Here is a 20,043-nt window from a genome sequence, read left to right as displayed (position 1 = left end):
AGATACTGGCCAATGATTGACCATTTCAACTGACTGACCTACCTGGGATTTTCCAATTATTTCAAAGCTACAGTAACTTGCATAAATAAGCATTGCCTTTGCTGGAACATCTATGAAGGACCAGCTACAAATCCCTCGCTAACACTTCGTATTTCAATGGCAACCAGTCTGGTTTCATCCCTGATGCCTTAATGTTGAGAAAATAAATGCTGAATTTAACATTATAGAAATATTATAATTTTAAAAATTGAGTTCAGCCAATACAGGTAAAGAATAAATTGTTACAGGGATAAACACATAAGCTATAGCCAGTCAAATGCTACTTTAACCTAATACTACCCTCTTTGGGCTAATATCTCACCTCTGCCAGCTTCCATCCTGAGACACTGAACTTTCCTTTAGTGCTATTGTTGTACAATTACACTATGCTCTATCTCAGTTAGAGGAAACAAAATGAAATTGCAAAGACAATAAGAAGCTTGATAAATTTACTAATGCTTTCAACTAAAAAGATGTTGGACTGGAATTTGCTGGAGCAGGGCATCTTGCAGTGTGCCCGGTTAGTTAGATTTTTTCCTGTACCCTTCAGCTCAAACATTCTTTGGACCTGCAAGTTGCTGGAATGTGAGCTGATAATGTCGTGGCAAGGGCAACATGGCATCTGAGTGAACAGCGGGACCAACAGTGTATCGCCTTAACCAACGAGATTGAAGGACTGAGAAATAAACAGGAAGGACTGAGAAGGAGGGTGAATTAATAGGGGGGGGGGGGGGGGCGGAATTCAATGTCAAATCAGGTACAGAAAGAGAAATAAAGAGAGCGAAAGAAAGATTGGATTGAGAAAGAGAGACAGAAAGGAAAAGTACGAAATAAATTTTTACATTTAAAATTTGACATTTTAAAATCTCCAACAACAATTCGGTACCTGAAGGAATGAGACTCCACACTTTTAATTGTTCACTTTCTGGGCCAGAGAGGTTGATTGACAGTCATGAATAATTATCACACCATTAAAAGGATGCTTACGCCACTAAACTTAACTTTCTGTGGCGAGTTTAATGGGCAATTAATGTGCAAATCCAGCAACTTCGTGAAACTCACAGGGAGGTTACGGCAAGGTGCCGATTTCGCAAAGCCTCGTGTTAATTGGATATAATTGCATGGCAGGATTGGAAAATCTACTTGGTTACTCCACAATTAAAAAAGTGTGGAGTGTCATTCCTTTAGGTGCCGAATTGTTGTTGGAGATTTTAAAATGTCAAATTTTAAATGTAAAAATTTTATTTCATACTTTTCCTTTCTGTCTGTCTCTCTCTCCAATCTTTCTTTCGCTCTCTTTATTTCTCTTTCTGTACCTGATTTGACATTGAATTCTGCCCCCCCCCCCCCAATTTTCAGTAAAAACAATGTTCTCATTGCAAGAAACTCAGCCCAGTATAAAACTGCTCCCCTGGGTCTGTGCAAACAAGAAAAAGTAATTGGCCATTCGAGCTTACTCATTCCAAAGTTCTGCAGTGTTGTGAACTCTGTCTCGTTTTCTTTAATCACTTGAGAGGGGGAAATAACCACAGACAGAGTTTCTCAGAGGGCAAACTTCTGTGAAATTTCTGCCTGACTCACAAAGGTAATAGAAGCATAGATCAGGCCAAAACATCAGTCTAACATTACACATACATGATTGAACCCTGACCAGCTGCATTCCACAGGTGACATTTCTATGGCCCAAGGAGGACTGCACTGCTTCACAGAGTATCTATTATCTAGGTAACCTTCAATCCGATTCCTAACAAGATATTTGTTTCTTTGTAAAGTAGCTAATCAACACAGCATTACCTCTTTTTACTGGAAATCTCTTTTACTTTACCACTCGATCTCTAATTTGTCAATTGTGTGTTCTGCAACCACAGATTAAGTGCAGTAAACCCAATTTCCATTAATAATGCTTCTTCCCATTTTTTAAAGATAATAAAGCTCTTCTGGTTTTATTTTTTCCTGAATTTGGGTCAAACAAAATTCAGCTAAATCAGCTGCCAGCAAATACTGGGTCAAAAATAAAACAATATGTTTTTAATCAGCAAAACTATTTCAGATGGAACAAGTAAATAAAAAACATTCCCAAAATACATTGCTAAAAAGAGTTGATGTGCACCATAAGCTTCACGCTCAGTGTTTTCGACCCCATGGAACATCTGTACATGTTAAAGTCAGTTGAAGGTGAGCCCTACATCAAAGCTGCCCCCAATGGTGAATTGCACACTACACCGAACGCAAAGTGCAGTGCTTGTTACATCAGAATTACGGTATGCCAAGTTTGATCAGTGAGTGAGAGAGAGAAACAAGAGCTAGAAAGAGGAGAGGAGAAACTTTTCAGGAGTAAATATCAGGTTTAATCCTGAAATTAGAAGGCTTAAAGATTACCAGAACTTTTATAGAAGAAATTTTTTTTTTTTTTTTTTTTTAATTGATCAGTACAAGTACAGGCCTTGCTTTACAGCTGGTAGTAAGAGGTCATATGACCTTCCAGATGTTACATGATTATGATATAAACACAGGACCTCCTCCTAAGGAAAGAGCCAAATCCGCCCTTCACATTATCTGCAGCTCAAATAAATGTCAAATATCTGGGTGGTATTGTTCACTCCAGATCATAGAGTCATAGAGTTATACAGCACGGATAGAGGCCCTTCGGCCCATCGTGTCCGCGCCGGCCATCAAGCCCTGTCTATTCTAATCCCATATTCCAGCATTTGGTCCGTAGCCTTGTATGCTATGGCATTTCAAGTGCTCATCCAAATGCTTCTTAAATGTTGTGAGTGTTTCTGCCTCCACAACCCTTTCAGGCAGTGAGTTCCAGACTACAACCACCCTCTGGGTGAAAAAGTTCTCTCTCAAATCCCCTCTAAACCTCCCGCCCTTTACCTTGAATCTATGCCCCCTAGTTATTGACCCTTCTACTAAGGATCATACCAGCATTCTCCTTTGCCACTTTACGATCCCTCTTGGCCACACATCACCATTCAGGTTTTCCTGCTCTGAATGCTAGCTGCTCAAAATTATCTTCCTGCACCACGTACCTCTGGTGCAGTCTGGTGGAGAAGTCACCCAATTCTATATTGTTGTAATAAGCCACTATGCCACAAGTAGCATGTGGTGAGAGGAACATCGAGTTCTGTCATAGTTCCTACCATGTATATGTGATGCTGGGGCACCACCCAGCCTTTGCAGTGCCTCAGCCCAGAGGGGAACTATCTTAAAGCAGCTTAGAGTATGGAACAAGCCTCCCATTTCCCCACCATCTGCTGGCGTGAGGTACCTAATGTAGATTTTTGAACTGTAATGCAAGGTTGAACTGGGCACCGCTTGCTACTCTTTCAGCAATAAGCAGATTATTTTTCAGAGACGTTCTGGGATCGGTTAGTCCATTATTTTGCCCCACTTAGTTTGCATGAAGGTTAGTACCAATCCAGACCAGCCAGATGCTCTATATTTTAAGGCAAAGTAGGGCTAGGTACCGCCACGCTATTCACATATCTGTGCTTTTAGTGCAGTAGCCTACGCACCCTCAACATTTAATCAACACAACCTTGGCCTATATGTTTTGGAATAACTGGGAGTTTTAGGAATCCATATAAAATCTCAGCTGTTTAAAGGATATCAGAACACCCACCATCACCATGCAGGCTCTGCAACTTTCCACATTTGAAATTTCTAAAATAGAATGATTTGAGGTAAAGTGTAATTTCAGGTTACTCAACTACGAGATATGCATGAAGTTAATTGAATCCATTAAAAAAAAATTATAACTCATGCTTGGAAGATGCATATTATACATCTTCCCAGGATTTCCTTGTCTTCCACAGCCAAACGATGACACTTTACAACTACCAGCCAAGCTTTGACATATAGCATAGCAAAATGTAAACACAAGGCTGCGTGATCTTATGGTCAGTGCAACTTGGCAAAGCTAATCTGGGTTGAAAACTTAAGAGGTTCCAACCATACTCACGTTTTTTCATACCACAGGAAATCAAGGACGATGCATCCGATTTGTTTTAAACTAGTACACTGAGATCCTAAGTGGAAGAAACCATGAATACAGTTGAAGTAAGCAATTACATTCATCTACAATGCCTTCGTAAGTCTGTCTTAATTAGGTTCAGCCGTGGCTCAGGTGGTAGCACTCTCGCCTCTGAATCAGAAGATTGTGTGTTCAAGTCTCACTTCAGAAATGAAATCTAGGCTCACATTCCAGTGCAGTACTGAGGGAGTGCTGCACTATCGGAGGTGCCGACTTTCAGATGAGATGAGATGAGATGTTAGGGCAGAGGGGGCCTCAGTTTATCAGGTGGACATAAAAGATCCCACGGCATTATTTTGAAGAACAGGGGAGTTCTCCCCAGTGTCCTGGCCAATATTTAGCCCTCAGCTAACATCACTAAAACAGATCATTATCACATTGCTGTTTGTGGGACCTTGCTGTGCGCAAAATTGGCTGCCGCGTTTCCTACAATACAACAGTGAGTACACCTCAAAAGTACTTGATTGGCTATAAAGCACTTTGGAATGTCCCGAGGTTGTGAAAGGCGCTATACAAATGCAAGTCCTTCTTTTTAATTTTATTAATAATCTGACCCACATCTGAATCCAACCAGTTGGACTGCAACGGCCTTTTCCAATCCTAAAAAAAAGGAAAGACTTGCATTTATATAGCGCCTTTCACGACCACTGGATGTCTCAAAGTGCTTTACAGCCAATTAAGTACTTTCGAAGTGGAGTCACTGTTGTAATGTGGGAAATGCGACAGCCAATTTGCGCACAGCAAGGTCCCACAAACAGCAATGTGATAATGGCCAGATAATCTGTGTTTGTTATGTTGGTTGAGAGATAAATATTGGCCAGGGACACTGGAGATAACTCCCCTGCTCTTCTTCAAAATAGTGCCATGGGATGTTTTTAAGTCCACCCGAGAGAAGACGGGGCCTCGGTTTAATGTCTCATCCGAAAGACGGCACCTCCGACAGTGCAGCACTCCCTCAGCACTGCACTGGAGTATCAGCCTAGCTTTATCCTGTGCATTCCTATTTATTTCCACCCATCTATATGTGGAGGGAGCTACCGTAATTACTGAAAAGTTAAAAACTCCACACTTTTGGTGAAAGTTCAACTGTTCAAGTGGGAAGCCCTCAGATTTGCTCCGTGTGGCCTTAGATCAAGAAATCCTACCCAAGTCAGCAATTAATGTAAGGAGGTACTGAAGATTTGGGATTATTGACCAACATCAAAATGCCATCTGTATATAGGTATAGTTTTTAATCCATTTCCTTCTAGAGTCAGGATCTGTCGTGATTATCACTAAACTTGTGTTGTATCCTAATTTAAGACGGGGTTATTTGGCACTGAATATAACAAATGCACTTGAAACTGATTCTTGCATTATTATCCATTTTTTGGCCTAAAGCTAAGTTTCCTCATTTGTAAAATGTCACTTTAGTAGCTCTCTCGCCTCCAAATCAGAAGATTATGGGTTCTACCCACTCCAGCACATGAACTAGTCTGACACTCCAATGCAGTAGAGGGAGATGAGACATTAAACCGAGGTCCCAACTGTCTGTACTAATGATTCAAACAGACATTAAAGATCCAATGACATATTTTGATGAAGAGCACGGTGTCATCTAACATTTATTGTGACCAACATTCATAAGAAATAGGAGCAGGGGTAGGCCATTTGGCCATTCGAGCCTACTCCACATTCAATAAGATCATGGCTGATCTTCTACCTCATCTCCACTTTCCTGCACTATCCCCATATCCCTTGATTCCCTTAATATTCAAAAATCTATCGATCTCTGTCTTGAATATACTCAACGACTGAGCCTCCACAGCCCTCTAGGGTAGAGAATTCCAAAGATTCACCACCCTCTGAGTGAAGAAATTTCTCCTCATCTCAGTCCTAAATGGCCGAGCCCTTATTCTGAGACTGTGACCCCTGGTTCTAGACTCCCCAGTCAGGGGAAACATCCTCCCTGCATCGACCTTGTCGAGCCCTGTAAGAATTTTGTATGTTTCAATGAGATCACCTCTCATTCTTCTAAACTCCAAAGAATATAGGCCTAGTCTACTCAATCTCTCCTCATAGGACAATCCCCCCATCCCAGGAACCAGTCTGGTGAACCTTCATTGCACTCCCTCTATGGCAACTATATCCTTTCTTTGGTAAGGAGACCCAAACTGTACACAATACCCCAGGTGTGGTCTCACCAGGGCCCTATATAATTGCAGTAAGATGTCTTTACTCTTATACTCAAATCTTCTTGTAATAAAGACCAACATACCATTTGCTTTCCTAATTGCTTGCTGCACCTGCATTTTAACTTTCAGTGATTCGTGTACAAGGACACCTAGGTCCCTCTGAACACCAACATTTCCCAATCTCTCACCATTTAAAAACTAGTCTGCTTGTCTATTTTTCCTATCAAAGTGGGCAACTTCACATTTCTCCACATTATCACATTATATTCCATTTGCCATGTTTTTGCCCACTCACTTAGCCTGTCTATATCTCCTTGAAGCCACCTTGCAACTTACATTCCCACCCAGCTTTGTATCATCAGCAAACTTGGATATATTACATTTGGTCCCCTCATCCAAATCATTGATGTAGATTGTGAATAGCTGAGGCCCAAGCACTGATCCTTGCGGTACTCCACTAGTTACAGCCTGCCAACCCGAAAATGACCCGTTTATTCCTACTCTCTGTTTTCTGTCCATTAACCAATCCTCAATCCATGCTAGTATATTACCCCAATCCCATGAGCCCTAATTTTGTTTAATAACCTCTTGTGTTGCACCTTATCGAATGCCTTCTGAAAATCCAAATACACCACATCCACTGGTTCCCCTTTATCTATTCTGCTAGTTACAACCTCAAAAAACTCGAAGAGATTCGTCAAACACAATTTCCCTTTCATAAATCAGTGTTGACTCTGCCCAATCCTATTATTATTTTCTAAGTGCCCTGTTACCACGTCCTTAATAATAGATTCTAGCATTTTTCCTACTACTGATGTCAGGCTAACTGGTCTGTAGTTCCCCGTTTTCTCTCTCCCTCCTTTCTTAAATAGTGGGGTTACATTTGCTACCTTCCAATCCACGGGAACCATTCTAGAATCTTTATAATTTTGGAAAGTGACAACCAATGCATCCACTATCTCTCTTTCAAAACCCTAGGATGTAGGCCATCAGGTCCAGGAGATTTATCAGCTTTCAGTCCCATTAATTTCTCCAGTACAATTCTTTTTTACTAATACTAATTTCTTTCAGTTCCTCATTCTCGCTTTGTTCACCGCTATTTCCGGGAAGTTTTTTGCGTCTTCTTCTGTAAAGACAGATACAAAGTATTTGTTTAATTTCTCTGCCATTTCCTTATTCCCCATTATAATTTCTCCTCTCTCAGCCTATAAGGGACCAACATTTACTTTCGCTAATCTTTTCCTTTTTACATACCTATAGAAGCTTTGAGAGTCTGTTTTTATGTCTCTCGCTAGTTTACTCTTATATTCTATTTTCCCTTTCTTTATGAATTTCTTGGTCCTCCTTTGCCGAATTCTAAAATCCTCCCAATCCTCAGGCTTACTACTCTTTTTGGTAACATTATAAGCCTCTTCCTTTAATCTAACATTATCTTTAACGTCTCTTGTTAGCCATGGTTGGACTGTGAAGGAATAAGCCATATTTCAGAAAAATACACCATCCTATGAAAATTCTGATATTATTAAAACATGAGAAACTGGGTTTAAAAATCTAAAAAAAACCTGAGACACAAGCTGTAAACAGAAATCAGGCTCCTGAGATAAAGATCAGTTGTTAACAAAGTTGTAAAAACTACAAGCTTTTGAAATGGGAATGGGTTATTGACCAAGAAACAATGGCCCTATTGAAATAGCAGTTTGGCGCTTCCAAAAGGTCTGGAGCTTGGGAGAAACACAATGGAATGACCCAAGTAAAGTGTTAAAAACCAACACGTTGAACAGAAACACAGAAACATTAAAAGAGGCATGTGCCTTTGAAAAAAATGACCAAGTAAAAGAAACACCTGCTGGTCAAATAGTTTTTATGTTAAGCTTGAAATATGGAGTCCCGAAGTCTGATATCCAACCAATTGAGATAGCTAGAAATGCATGAAACACCCTGGTTAAAGTGGTTTTAATTTACATATTGTAAATATACCTATAGAACACTTTGAAGATATGACTTCAATAGATACACCAAGCAATCACATGGTTTTTATATTGAGGAGTCATGACGTCTGCTAAAACCAGTTAAGCCAATATTAAGAATTGAATGAAAGAATTTTGTAAAAATGGCATCAAACAGAAACCATTGCTCTCATATTGTTTTTATGATAACTATTGAACACCTAAAAGGTAGAGACAGAAGTGAGAGTTGGCAGCTGAAATGACAGTAAGAATAGAAAGCATTCAACAGAGGTATCACAAAAGATAATTAGCTTACATCAGCAGAAAACTTCAAAGGAGAAACCACAAAAAAATATAAAAATAAGAGCTTTTCAAACAGAAAGTCAGAAGTCACTGAACGGGCCAAGCGATTCTCCCACTCTTCAGAGGCATCTCAAAGTTTTTAACTTTGAGTCTCGGGGATCAAAGAGGTACTTTTAATTTGATTTTGGTGGATGTTCTGGATTTAGAAACAAGAAAGAAATGTAGAAATGTAACAAAGTTAAGATTTGAAAATAAGGATCTCTGAGAACTAAGAAATGTAAGCTATTTGTTTTTGAACTGTAATGGTGCGATGGACTCACCAGCTATTAACTACATGTCGGTTCTTTAATAAATTTATATATTTTTAGAATCGTCTCAAATTAGTATTTCGGTATCACTCGCGAACTCAAATCTCTGTACATTCTTTGATGAAGAGTTGCAGAGTTCTGGGGGATATTCCGGACCCTCATAATATCCAGAAGGTTACAGTCTAGTTAAACTTATTAAAAGTGCTATCTAGAGGACAGTAATATCTTCATGTCATTCCTTTCCTTTAGGGAGAGATAGCCTGGACCTTTAGACCCAATTAAGCATCTTATAGAATTCGGCTATCTCTAACTTTAGTTGAAGGTGAACATCTGGGGAGTACGCCTGATCTGGGGTAGCCCGAAAAGGGCTAGGACTTGTAATTATCCCTTCAGGACTACTTTTCCTGTGGGGTTTTTGTGCTTTAAAGGAATGTATATTTGTTGTAAATTATGTACCATTGCTTCTCTACCGTCATACCTTTTAATGTAGTTTCCCAATCTACCGTAGCCAACTCGCCCTTCATACCCACAGTTTGCTTTGTTTAGATTGAAGACCCTAGTTTTGGATTTAACTAAATCACTTTCAAACAATATAAAATTCTATCATATTATGGTCACTCTTCCCTAAAGGCCCCTTTACGACAAGGTTATTAATTATCCCTTTCTCATTGCACAATACTAGATCTAAAATAGCCTTTTCCCTAGTTGGTTCCTCAACATACTGAAATAGAAAACTATCTTGCATACATTCCGTGAATTCGTCCTCCACACTATTACTACAAATTTGGTTTGCCCAGTCTATATGTAGATTAAAGTCCCCCATGATTACTGTATTACCTTTGTTACATGCACCTCTAATTTCCTGATTTATACTCTGCCCTACATTACAACTACTGTTTGGGGGCTATAAACCAATGTTTTCTGCCCCTTGCTGTTTCTTAGCTCCACCCAAACTGATTCTATTTCTTGATTTTCAGAGCCAAGATCCTTTCTCTCTGCTGTTTTTATCCCATCCTTGATTATCATGGCTACCCCGCCTCCTTTTCCATTTCGTCTATCTCTTCTAAAAGTTAAGTATCCTGGAATATTTAGTTCCCAACCTTGGCCACTTTGCAACCATGTCTCCGTTATGGCTATTAGTTCAAACCTGTTCATTTCTATCTGTGCTATTAATTCATCTATTTTGTTGCGAATGTTTTGCGCATTCAGATATATATCCCAGCCTGGTTTAAGTGGAGCCCGTTCCAATGGAACAGCTCCCTCTTTCCCCAGTACTGGTGCCAGTACCTTATGAACCGAAACCCCTTCCTCCCACACCACTCTGAGCCACACATTTAAACCTCTAATCTGTTTGTCCCTATGCCAATTTACGCATGGGCTTAGGTAACAATCCAGAGATGATTACCTTTAAGGTTTTGCTTTTTAATTTGGATCCTAGCTCCTCAAACTCCCTTAGCAGAACCTCATTCCTAGTTCTACCTATGTCATTGGTTCCTACATGGACCACGACAACTGGATCCTCCTCCTCCCACTCCAAGTTCTTCTCCAGCCACAAGGAGATGTCTTTAACCCTGGCACCGGGCAGGCAACACAACCTTCGGAACACTCGGTCGCGGCTGCAGAGAACAGTATCTATCCCCCTGACTATACTGTCCCCTACCACAACTACATTTCCTTTCACTCCCCCCACTTGAATGGCCCACTGCACCATGGTCAGCTTGCTCATCCATCCTACAGGCTTTTTCCTCATCCACACAGGCAGCAAGAACCTCATACCTGTTGGACAAGGGCACAGGCTGAGGCCCCTCCAGCACTGACCCTGAGGTTCCCCTTACCTGCTGAGTTGCAGTCACACCCTCCTGTCCCTGACCACTAACCAGACCTGTACCACTACCTAACCTAAGGGGTGTGACTGCCTCCTGGATTAAAGTGTTCAGGTAACTTTCCCCATCCCTAATCTCTGGATTATTACCTGAGCCACGAGCGAATTTGGCTAGGATAAATAAAATTAGGGAATTAAATGCGTGACTCCAAGACTGGTGTGGGAAAAACAGGTTTTGCTTCTTGGGACACTGGCACCAGTACTGGGACAAGAGGGAGCTGTTCCGTTGGGACGGACTTCACTTGGCCAGTGCTGGGACTAGAATCCTGGCGAATCACATAACTAGGGCTGTAGAGAGGGCTTTAAACTAATTAGTGGGGGGGAGGTTTCTAGTGAGCAAATAATAAAAATTGACTACGGAGAAGGTCATAGACTTGGGTAGCAGTGGGGGAATTAAAAAACAGAGCGTGTCAGGAAGGGACAGAAGGTATGGAGTAAAATTAAAGTAGTAAAAGGGGAAAAAGCAGGAACTAAGTGTCACAAAACATATTTGAAAGTTCTTTATCTGAATGCACGTAGCATTCGTAACAAAATGGACGAGTTAACGGCACAAATAACTACATATGGGTATGATCTTGTGGCCATTACAGAAACATGGCTGCAGGGTGACCATGACTGGGAACTAAATACACCAGGTTATTTAACAATCAGGAAGGACAGGCAGGAAGGAAGGGGAGGTGGGGTGGCTATGTTAATAAAGGAAGGAATCACTAATACAGAGAAATGATATTGGGTCAAAGGATCAGGATAGTGAAACAGTTTGGGTGGAGATACGGAATAATAAGGGGAAAAAAACACTAGTGGGCGTAGTCTATAGGCCTCCGAACAGTTGCAACTCTGTTGGACGGAGTATTAATAAGGAAATAGTTGAGGCTTGTAATAAGGGAACAGCTATAATTATGGGGGATTTTAACTATCATATTAACTGGACAAATCAAATTGGGCAGGGCAGCCTTGAGGATGAGTTCATTGAGTGTATTCGGGATGGGTTTCTTGAGCAGTATGTAACTGAACCAACCAGGGGGCAAGCAACCTTAGATCTGCTCCTGTGTAATGAGACAGGATTAATTAAAAATGTCCTAGTAAAGGATCCCCTTGGAATGAGTGACCATAACATGGTTGAATTCCATATTCAATTAGAGGGCGAGAAGGTTGGATCTCAAAAAAGCGTGCTGAGCTTGAATAAAGGAGACTATGAAGGTATGAGAGCGGAATTGATTAGAGTGGACTGGGAAAATAGATTAAAGGGTAAGACGGTACATGATCAGTGGTTTACATTTAAAGGAGTTATTTTACAACTTCCAAAAAATATATATTCCACTGAGGGAAAAAGGGTGTAAAAGAAAAGATAGCCATCCGTGGCTAAGTAAAGTAATTAAGGATAGTATCCGACTAAAAACAAGGGCATATAAGGTAGCCAAATCTAGTGGGAGGATAGAAGATTGGGCAGTCTTTAAAAGACAGCAAAAAATAACTAAAAGATTAAGAAAGGGAAGACAGATTATGAAAGTAAATTAGCAAAAAATATAAAAACAGATAGCAAAAGTTTCTATAGTTATATAAAAAGAAAGAGTGGCTAAAGTAAATGTTGGCCCCTTAGAGGATGAGACCGGGAAATTAATGGTGGGAAACATGGAGATGGCAAAAACGCTGAACAATTATTTTGTATCAGTCTTTACGGTAGAGGACACTAAGAATATCCCAACACTGGACAAACAGGGGGCTCTGGGGGGGGGGGGGGAGGAGCTAAATACGATTAAAATCACTAAGGAAGTGGTACTTGGTAAAATAATGGGACTCAAGGCGGATAAATCCCCTGGACCTGATGGCTTACATCCTAGGGTCTTGAGGGAAGTGACGGTAGGGATTGTGGATGCATTGGTAATAATTTTCCAAAACTCCCTGGACTCAGCAAAGGTCCCGGCAGATTGGAAAACTGCTAATATAACACCCTTATTTAAAAAGGGTAGTAGGCAGAAGGCTGGAAACTATAGACCTGTTAGCCTAACATCTGTAGTTGGTAAAATTTTAGAGTCCATTATTAAGGAGACAGTAACGGGACATTTGGATAAACATAATTTAATAGGACAAAGTCAGCATGGTTTTATGAAGGGGAAGTCATGTTTGACAAATTTGCTTGAGTTCTTTGAGGAAGTAACATACAGGGTGGATAAAGGGAAACCAGTGGACGTGGTGTATTTAGACTTCCAAAAGGCATTTGACAAGGTGCCACACAAAAGATTATTGCTCAAGATAAAAAATCATGGAATTGGGGGTAATATTCTGGCATGGGTGGAGGATTGGCTATCTAACAGAAAGCAGAGAGTTGGGATAAATGGTTCGTTCTCAGACTGGCAATCAGTAACTAGTGGTGTTCCGCAGGGGTCAGTGCTGGGTCCCCAACTTTTTACAATCTATATTAATGATTTGGAGGAGGGGACCAAGTGTAACATATCAAAGTTTGCAGATGATACTAAGGTGGGAAGGAAAGTAGTGAGTGAGGAGGACATAAAAAACCTGCAAAGGGACATAGACAGGCTAAGTAAGTGGGCAGAGATTTGGCAGATGGAATACAATACTGGAAAGTGAGGTTATGCACTTTGGCAGGAAAAAATCATAGAGCAAGTTATTATCTTAATGGCAAGAAACTGGAAAGTACTGTAGTACAAAGGGATCTGGGGTCCTGGTGCATGAAACTCAAAAAGTTAGTATGCAGGTGCAGCAAGTGATCAAGAAGGCCAATGGAATGTTGGCTTTTATTGCTAGGGGGATAGAATATAAAAACAGGGAGGTATTGTTGCAGTTGTGCAAGGTATTGGTGAGACCGCACCTGGAATACTGCATACAGTTTTGGTATCCATACTTAAGAAAAGACATACTTGCTCTCGAGTCAGTACAAAGAAGGTTCACTCGGTTAATCCCGGGGATGAGGGGGTGGACATATGAGGAGAGGTTGAGTAGATTGGGACTCTACTCATTGGAGTTCAGAAGAATGAGAGGCGATCTTATTGAAACATATAAGACTGTGAAGGGGCTTGATCAAGTGGATGTGGTGAGGATGTTCCCAATGATGGGTGAAACTAGAACTAGGGGGCATAATCTTAGAATAAGGGGCTGCTCTTTCAAAACTGAGATGAGGAGAAACTTCTTCACTCAGAGGGTAGTAGGTCTGTGGAATTTGCTGCCCCAGAAAGCTGTGGAAGCTACATAATTAAATAAATTTAAAACAGAAATAGACAGTTTCTTAGAAGTAAAGGGAATTAGGGGTTACGGGGAGCGGGCAGGAAATTGGACATGAGTCTATGTTCGGAATGGTCATGGCCCTGTGGGTAACGGAGCGGGCCCAGGGGCCGTGTAGCCTGGTTCTGCTCCTACTTCTTGTGTTCTAATTATGTGTTAGATTCCAGGAGATGGTTCTATTCCTGTTCCTGGCTGGGGTGGAGATCACCTTTTACAGAAGGTAAGTACTGTAGAAAATATAGGGACAGTGATCTCCTGGACGAGTTTCGATCGCCTAGATGGGTCGGAGAGGAATTTCCCAGATTTTTTTCTCCCAAATTGGCCATTGGGTTTTTTATCTGGTTTTTCGCCTCTCCCAGGAGATCACATGGGTTCGGGAGGGATGTAGAGTGATAGTAGATTTGAGTTTAGGATCAGATCAGCCATGATCTTATTGAATGGTAGAGCAGGCTCGAGGGGCCGATTGGCCTACTCCTGCTCATATTTCTTATGTTCTTATGTTCTGATGCCCCGCAATGTCTGCATCTCAGACTCCAGCTCAAAAACTCTGAGCTGAAGTTCCTCAAGATGCAGGCACTTACTGCAAACGTGGTTGTCCGGGATCACAATGCTCTCCACAAACTCCCACATGCTGCAGTTGTGGCACACCACCTGCACTCCCATCCCTATATGACCCTGTTTTATTTAATTACATTTAATTAAATTTGTAATTAGGTAACTTAGTTTACAGTGTACTTTCTTGACTACGTACTTGATCTAGATTAAGTTAAGGGTACTGAAATTAAATATCTACCTGTAACATAAAGCACTACAAGTAGTGTAGGCAAAAAGCAGCAACTCCTTCACCCTAATCTCCGAATTCCCACTGTTTAAGAATTCCCAAATAAAACACACTGTTCAAGTCCACTCCGTTTAATCACGCTCTGTGCGGACCGCCTCCTGGATCCTCCCTTAACCAATGCAAAGTAGCTGCTGCATTTGCCTGCATTGTCAAGAGTCAATGAACATCAAAGAAGCTCATTTGTGTGAAGCGCTGCGAGATGTTTGAGAGACGCAATAGACTCTGTATAAAGAGCAACGGTATTTCTTGCATCAGAGAGGCACTGTGCATATCTAACTGGGCTGTCGGGGTTTTACTAAAATGTTACAATCAATCTTCAGCACGGATTTAACAACCACAAAGTGCAGACTCTGTCCTTTTGAGCAACCACTGGAATCAGATGAAACCATAATAGTCCAAGAAAATGTGTGTAAAGGTTTTCAGCGTGATTAGTTGCAAATAATGAAGTTCAACATGGTATCTATTTGTTCTGAGCACCTTCCCCTTCGACATCCCACCAATTACCTCATCTGCTGTACTTTGCGTAGTTGTACAACAAATCTGGTTTTCTTTTCTTTCAGTTTCTTATCTGACTAAGGATATTTTTAGATTGTGAAAGATTCTTCTGTTGCTGGCCATGATTCCGATTCACATCGACCGACAGCTGTATGCTAAAAAAAACACGCAGAAGCCTCAGTTCCCTCTCTACTGGATTTGAATTATTAATCTTTGTCATTTTATACTGTCAGAATTAAAGGTTACCCCCTCAGATTTGAATAGCGGGATGCCAGCAAATGTCTATATTGCCCTGCTCATCAAATTTTAACAGAAGTTAACTCTCTTTAGTCTCTGCAAATCACTGCCTTACCTGCTCTCGTGTACTTCTTCTAGCCCTCAGACTTCATCATGTAATGCCCTTGATTCTTCAGCTTTGCTTTCTTTTTCTTGGCTACGTAGCCAATTATGATACACCAAATTGGCATTTTTAAGGTTTTTCATAACATTACACCAACTCGGGAACTAATTATTATCGGGAAGAGAGTCTGAAATCTAAACTCCAACATCCTTGCTGAATGCTTTCCCACTTTGAAGGGAATTATTTATTCTCCACAGTCTCTTCCTTCCTTTATCTGGAACACGGTCACGGTCCCTGTCACCGGGACACAATAACAAAATAATTTTCTCTTTGGAGAGGTGAATACAGCAGTGTCTCTCACCTTTTCAGTATTCTATCTCCGCAGAGTCTTTTCTCCGAGGAGAACAAGTTCAATTCTGTCAGCCAATATTTATAACAGTTTTAAAACTGCTTTTATACTTGTGCTGGTATAATTTGGATTCTTGGAGACTGATGTCTATGACTAAACTCCTCAAGTTCACACCACTAAATCTGGCTCGTTTTTACCTGATCCTAGAACCATGGACCAAGTATTTTTTTTGTTCTAGAATTCTGCTGGAGAGATAAAACAGCTAGATTTGGTAGTGAAAACACCAGAAGCTGCTGACAGATACCATCCTCCAAGGCTCCAAGAATCCAAACTAAAACAGACTCATCGCAAAAGCTGCTTAAGTTCGGAATCATCTCCATGGTTTACAAAATAGGGCACTTGAAATTACATTGTATTTCAAACATGGCCTTACCATTGGGCTGGGCTGTGCAGAGTTAAAATATAGTCCCTGCATAAGGGTATGCTACCTTACAATAATCCACATTAAACCCAGCTTCCATTTAATTTGTCAAGATCTCGGCACATTATCAGTCACCTTTACACTATGTTACATAGCTTTGCATTATCAGCAAATGTTGTACAGTATTACTACCAGAAGTACCCTCTTCCATGTTCATGGATGATATGATGAGAGAGCCATAATCGATTGCTGGAGAACTCAACTCGTCATTCCTCTCTCCCCCTCCCAACAACAGAGCTGACTCATTTCTTTTCTCTGCTGCCAAGTCAATATTTCAACTAGCTAGTTAATCTCCCATTCATTGCAAGAACCTTTATCTTCTTTAAAACTTGGATGTGGAACTTCATCAAATGCGTGACTATCCACTGAGTAGCCTTAGCCCCTAGTTTGTGTGTCCTGGGCAATACTGATTCCTCAACCAACATCATTAAAACAGATGATCTGGTCATGTATCTTATTGTTGTTTGTTGGACTTAGTTGTGTGCAAATTGACTACCGCGTTTCCCTACATTACAACAGTGACTACAATGCAAAAGTACTTGATTGGCTGTAAGGTGCTTTAGGATTTCCTGAGGTCGTGAAAGGCACTTGGGCCCAGAAATTCCGTTAGCAGCCCTCCCGCGGGCGGAGGGCTGCGATTTGGAAAAATCTCCGCCTGGACCGGAGGACTCCCGGGAAGCGCAGAGTTCCGTTGCTGTGCCTCTTCAAACTGCCGGTGTGCAGGGCCCGCGTATCCCAGGGGCGCATGTAGTTCGCAGCGTCCCTGGGATCAAGTGGGCCATGGGGAGCCAATCAGAGCAGGGGATCGCCATTCATAGATTTGACAGGAAGACCTATCAAATCTATGAATAGAGATCACCCCCAAAACATAAGTAAAAATTCAAATACATTTTTTTTTAAATCACATTTTTAAAATGACTATAAATTACATAAATTAACTATTTTAAACAAAAAGTTTTATTTTTGAAAAAAATAATTAAAGTTTTTAACGGGGCTAAAGATAAACTTACCTTTCTTTAAAGTATTTTAAAATGATAAATCAGTGGGAAAAAATTTTTTTTAAATTTTTTTTTAACTTTCTTCAACTCTTAGCCTGGTAAAAGCAGGCCTTGCGCCTGCTTTTACGGGTGCAAGAATTGTAAGTGTTTTCTGCGGGCGGAGGGTCTCCAAAAAACGGAACTCTCCACCCACAGAGGCCCTTCTCCAGGACAGGCGTCCGATCTGTCAAGAGCTTTCTTGACAGATCAGAAATGCCGGTTTCCAGCGCATGCGCAGTGCATGCCTGAAACCGGCATTTCCGATGTCCCTATGGGTGAGTACACAGCGCGTATTCACCCGTAGGGATCGGAATTTCTGCCAAATACAAGTTCCTTCATTCCTAATTACCTCCTCAAAGAAATTGCAATAGATTCACGAGGCGTGACCCATTGCTTGTAAAACCAGACTTATTTCTCGTTGCCCTATAGATGAACATCCCCTCCCACCCCAACTATTGAGATGATACCCTATTTACCTGTTCCCTAATGTCAGCAATGCAGAAGTCAAAAGCAACTGAGAAAACACCATTCCTGCCACTGGCGGCCAGAAGAACCCCCCTTAGAGTTACATTGACCCTGAATTTCCGATCGGAGACTTCCTGCGTGCGGATGCCTCCGATCGAAAAAAAATCTACGAACCTACCTGTTGGTTCCGTAGATCCCGAGGCTTGCGATCCTGGGCCTCTCCGGGTACGCATGGGCAGAGGCCCAGGTATCCCAGGGGCGCATACGGTTCACAAGTGCCCCTGGGATCACGTGGGCCAGGCGAACCAACCAATCAAAGGGAATCCCCCTTCATACTTTTGACAAGTCTCTACGCACAGAACTGTCAAAAGTATGAATGGGGATCACATTTAAAAACGCACTAAAACATTAAATACATTTTTTTAAACATTACATAATTAAAATTCCAGTTAATTAAATATTTTGGGGGGAAATTAAATGTTTATGCGGGGTTAAAAATCAACTTACGTTTTTGAAGAGCATTTTTAATTTATAAATTAGTTATCAAATTTAATTTTTCTATTTTTCCAACACTCTTAAGCTGGTAAAAGCAGGCCTTACGCCAGCTCTTACCAGGCGTAAGAATTATATGGCCTTTCAGTGGGCGGAAGTTGTGCAAAAAGCGCAACTCTCCACCCGCAGAGGCCCTTTTCCCAGGCAGGCAGATGATCTGTCAAGAGAATTCTTGACAGATCGCAAGTGCCAGTTTTCAGCATGCCTGAAACTGGCACTTGCGAGGCCCCTACGGGTGCGTACACACCTCGGAAAATCCAGCCCATTGTCTCCAGCTACTGTTTCAGTCTACACCAGTCTGCAAATCCGGTGTCCAATTCGACCCCAAGTCAATAAGATACCAGGTTTACAAACAAAGGCTAGTAGAAAGCTGGAGCTCGCTCTCCCGTGGAGTCAATTGAGATTTTCAAGACGGAGATTAATCGACTTTTGTTGGGTAAGGGCATCAAGGGATATGGAACAAAGACAGATAAATGGAGTTGAGTTATAGATCAGTCATGATCTAACTGAATGGCAGAACAGACTCGACTGGCTGAATGGTCTACTCTTGTGCCTATATTCCTACGCTTCCAACCCTATATACTCTCCAGCACAAAGCCCACCTACTTCTACCTCCGTAACATTGCTCGCCTCCGTCCCTGCCTCAACCCATCCTCCACTGAAACCCTCAACCGTGCCTTTGTCACCTTCAGAGTCGATTGTTCAAATGCTCGCTTGATCCGCCCATTCTCCATCTTCACTAAACTTCAGCTCATCCAAACCTCTGCTGCGTGTACCCTATCCCGCATCAAGTTACGCTGACCTAACACCGCTCTCCTTGCTGACCTACATTGGCCGCCGGCTCACCAATGCCTCAAAATAAAAATTCTCTTCATGTTTAAATTGCTTCACAGCCTCACCCATCTCTATCTCTGTAACCTCCTCCAGCCCTACAACTCCCCCCTCGAACCGTTCCTTTTACTCATGCCTTTTGCGCACCTCTCTTCCCTTCGCACCACCATTGGCTGCTGTGCCTTCAGCCGTCCAGTCTCTCTGCCTCTCCACCTTCAAGGTCTTTGCTCAAACCTACCTCTTTGACCACGTGTTTGGTCACCCCTCTTAGTGTCTCCTTCTTTGTCTTGGCATCCATTCTTATCTGATTACTCCTCTGTGAAGCACCTTGGGATGTTTCCCTACATTAAAGAGGCTATATAAATGCGAGGAACTGTTGTTGAGTTCACTTAGTATAAAAAGAGAGAAATAAACAAAACAGGACAAGCAAAGCTAAGTGGCCTCACAATAACGACAAGAGAGTAGAATGGAAACAGACACAGTGAGTGGGGTGCTATATGACAAATCTTGCTAGGGGGTTCCCAAAATTCTAAAGCAGAGTCTCCCTTTAAAGCATTGTCTGGTTTGTTCTGTCTGTCTCGCTGCAGCTACACTGGGAACAGTTTTGAGGTATAGTACACTGCTCTCATGGTTGGATATTCTTCCTCATGTATATAGGGCTAATGGAAAGACCCCCTCACCCATGCCTGAGACTCCAGCTGACAGTCTTCTCTTCAAGCAC

The 20,043-nt window shown here is 41.5% G+C and overlaps 1 protein-coding gene across 13 annotated transcripts in view; it reads right to left on the bottom strand.

Moving 5' to 3' along the window:
• The window catches only part of LOC147104537 (paxillin-like), a 152,439-nt gene that overhangs the window by 42,051 nt on the left and 90,345 nt on the right, over positions 1-20,043 (bottom strand). The window contains exon 2 of one of the 13 annotated variants that reach the window (XM_085961931.1): positions 4,007-4,073. The exons of the other annotated variants lie outside the window; for them this stretch is intronic. Coding sequence (XP_085818057.1) covers positions 4,007-4,016 — 10 coding nt within the window. The 5' untranslated portion in view covers positions 4,017-4,073. The remainder of the gene's footprint in view (positions 1-4,006; positions 4,074-20,043) is intronic. 13 annotated transcript variants of the gene reach the window in all.

The sequence above is a fragment of the Somniosus microcephalus genome, chromosome 19, assembly GCF_052327205.1.
Source record: "Somniosus microcephalus isolate GS21.2 chromosome 19, FLI_Smic_1.0, whole genome shotgun sequence".
Lineage (NCBI taxonomy): Eukaryota > Metazoa > Chordata > Chondrichthyes > Squaliformes > Somniosidae > Somniosus > Somniosus microcephalus.
This window is presented reverse-complemented; position numbering and strand designations above follow the sequence as displayed.